The sequence below is a fragment of the Oryzias melastigma genome, linkage group LG2 (genome assembly GCF_002922805.2).
Source record: "Oryzias melastigma strain HK-1 linkage group LG2, ASM292280v2, whole genome shotgun sequence".
NCBI classification, from domain to species: domain Eukaryota; kingdom Metazoa; phylum Chordata; class Actinopteri; order Beloniformes; family Adrianichthyidae; genus Oryzias; species Oryzias melastigma.
In genome coordinates, this window is record NC_050513.1 from 1,585,939 (window position 1) to 1,589,111 (window position 3,173).

The 3,173-nt window shown below is 44.9% G+C and overlaps 1 protein-coding gene across 2 annotated transcripts; it reads right to left on the minus strand.

Moving 5' to 3' along the window:
• Positions 1 to 143: 143 nt before the first annotated feature.
• Positions 144 to 2,937, minus strand: LOC112136819 (OX-2 membrane glycoprotein). 2 transcript variants are annotated; one of them, XM_024258741.2, is made up of 6 exons: positions 2,805 to 2,937; positions 1,907 to 1,996; positions 1,588 to 1,839; positions 1,050 to 1,361; positions 715 to 823; positions 144 to 640 (listed from the first exon to the last, which is right to left on the minus strand). In XM_024258741.2, the coding sequence occupies exons 1-6, from the start codon at positions 2,845 to 2,847 to the stop codon at positions 604 to 606; spliced, it is 843 nt and encodes a 280-aa protein (XP_024114509.1). In that variant the 5' UTR covers positions 2,848 to 2,937; the 3' UTR covers positions 144 to 603. The 2 variants fall into 2 exon arrangements, with proteins under 2 accessions (XP_024114509.1, XP_024114508.1); XM_024258740.2 differs by having other exon boundaries at positions 144 to 643.
• Positions 2,938 to 3,173: the final 236 nt, after the last annotated feature.

Sequence of the window (3,173 nt, forward strand, 5' to 3'; positions counted from 1 at the left end):
AACATATGGAATATATCTGGATACTTATTTTAGCTTTGTCCCAGGGCATTACTAACACTTTAAGAAGAAGAAACAACAAAGCTATGATAGGATAAGAGGACACTTCACTGAAGCATCAGTCAGCAGTGCAGAAAAATGAGACGTGGATCTCAAAGCTTTTATAAATAAACAACAAAGAGTGAAAAAACAGTTTTTCAGAGTTTTTACTAGGAAACTTTTCAAAACTGAGCTCTGCATAGAACACGAAAACACTGAACTCTGTCACATCGGAAATTGAAAGTCACATTAAACCACAGGTCAGTAATCCAGTGCAACAAATGCTGAATAAAATAGACTATTTCTAATCAATAAATACAACATAAATATGAATAAAGTGCATAATATGCATGTGCAAAGACAAAAAACACAATAAATGTGGCTCCTATTTTGAGGTAAGGGTTGAAATGAATTCTATTTTCAGAGGCTTTTGATCACTAGAGCGCACCGTAGTCTGCGTTTCATCAAATGATCAGAGGAAATAAACTTTCCATATTCACAGATGAAGTTCGTGGACCAGCCGGCTCCTCCTCAGAGAGCGCCGCCTGAAGCTGCACTGATCGCAGATCAGACCTCCTCTGCCATCGGGGTGGCCATCTTCGACCTGCTGCAGAGACAGGGAGAGTGTCAGGGGGGATGGAGGGAGGAAGATGGGGGCAGCGTGGACCCAGAGCTCACCTTTTGCACCTGAGGGCAGCAGCAGCGGCGACAGCGCCGAGGCACAGGGCGAGGCATGAGGCCGTGGCGATCACCACCAGGTGTGACCGAGAGACCGACCCCGAGGATTCTGAGGAGACAGAGACAGATCTTTGACCTCCTGAAGAACAGGGTTCTTCCTCAAACATGAAACTTAATCAAAGTGAAACTGGAACCAAAGTCGTGACTCAGTTTGGAGTCATCTGAAGCAAGCATGACTCAGCGTTTAAGCTTCTCTAAGTTCTGTCCCGCCTCCTGTGGGGACTTTTCCTAACACAGATACTGCAGAACAGCTAATCTGTAATCTGCACACAAACCTTTAGTGATCTCCTCCAGATTTCCAGATCTGATCCTGCGTCGTCTTTCCCCGCTGGTGCCCTGGTTCAGGACACAATCCACCATGCCGCTCCAGACGGGCGGGGCTCTGAGCGTGACGCTGCGGCTGCTGGTGAAGGTGCCGTCGCTGTTCCTGCTGGTGGTGGTCTCCGTTTGGTTGTCCACAGCGGCGTCTGGGGGGAGCTCCCAGTGGATGGATGGAGCTGGTTTTCCTGTGGCGGAGCAGCTGAAGGCGTGGAGCTCCTCCTCCTCCTTCTGCAGGAGCGCCGTGCTGGTGTTCACAGAGGAGACTCCTTCAGGAAGAAGGAAAAAAATAAAATCTCAGGAATCAGTCCAGCTGTTCCAGTTCAGAACTGAATGTATAAGACAGGTAAGTACACCTGAGCACAGGTGAAGGATCAAAAACAGACAATAAACCTCAGTCATTAAAACTGAGAGGAACAGATGTTATCAGATTATTGATCGACGCTCTTCCATCATGAGTGGCTGATCTTTAACCCCCCTGCGTTAGAGACTCACCTGTAACTGTCAGACAGGTGTGCTTCCTCTTGGAGCCGTCGGGGTACATGTTGAACAGACAGATGTAGCAGCTCTCATCCTCCCAGGAGACGCTCCGCAGGCGGATGGAGGTGGAGTTCAGGGCCGCCCTGGTGAACTCCACCTTCCCCTGGTACGCCGCGTTCACCTCCTGCCCGAAGCGGCTGCTGAAGGTGGCCAGGTTCTCGATGGACTCGTCCTTGAACGACCTTTGCCAGGTCACCTGCCGCACACCTGAGGGGGGAGGCGGAGCCATGAGGGCGGCTCGCGACGGCAGGACTGGTGCTGCGGCGGCTGTTACCTTTGGCGGGATCCACTGTACACTCAAAGTGGGCTTCTCCACCGAACTGCACCTCTGTGCTTCCAGATCCACTCACCTTGGAGGCGGAGCCTAATGTTTCATGGAAAACAACAGCAGAAGAGGTTTTAGTTTAACCAATAAAATCCAAATCATTTCATTCTTATGTATTTAACCTTTTAACTCCAGATCTCCAGTGTTTATGTTCTTTCATTTACTGTGATTTTTTTAATTGTTAACACAATCAATTCCAGCAGAATCTGCTGAAATTGATCGTGTTAACAATCAATAGGTTAAACATTTTGTTTAAGCGTCACTGGCAATGTCTCAGGTGTTAAAGGGTTAAAAGTGCTGTTCAAAAATAAAAATGAAAAAAAAAAACTATATAAATGAGAAGAAACGTTTATTGAAATGTTATTTTTACAACAGCTTGTCAGTAAGTTGATTATCCCCAAATGGGTTAGAGTCATAAAAATGTCATAATTATATGTTGATAAAACTGATAAAGTTTTAGTCATAAAGCGAAACCAGAATTCTAAAAAAAAAAAGAAGAAGAAATTAATTTAGTTCAAAAAATCCCCTAAAAACAGCCTTAATTTAATCCTCTTTAAAAAAATGCTTGTATTTTCATACAAACGCATCTTTATTTATAAGTTTCTGTTTGAACAAAATCCATCCGTTTGTCTCTGTGTTCTGCTGTCAATAAAATTGAGTTTTAAAAAGTTAGTAACAGCTTCAATTTAATCTCATTTAATACAACATTTGTAAATTTTTACTTTTGGACAAACGCATCTTCATTTATAAGTTTCTAATTGAACAGAATCCATCCGTTTGTCTCTTTGTATCCCGCACTGCGGTCAATAAAGTTTCATTCAAAGCGAAGAAAACAGGTGAGTCTCACCTTGAGCGGCGGTCAGTAGCGTGAGGCAGAGGAGGAGCAGCATGGCGCCGGTGTGCTGCTCACTGACGGTGCCGCTCTGACGGAGACCGACCGTTATATACCCCCCCCCCGCCCCCCTCGCGGGACAAAATGAATCAAACAGTACCTCAGCTTTCGGGAATGCGAAACAGAAAGTAAAGAGGAGGGGCTTTCTGCGATGACGTCACGATGTCAAAATAAAAGTAAAGAGACGCAGGAAGCCCTTTAAAAGCATAAATCAAAACTGTTTTTTAAATATTCAACTGTGAACGCGCAGCACTCAACATTCAAACAGAAACCAAAAGCTTAGATAACAGCAGCATAAAATGATCTCAAACTGCTCTTACAAAC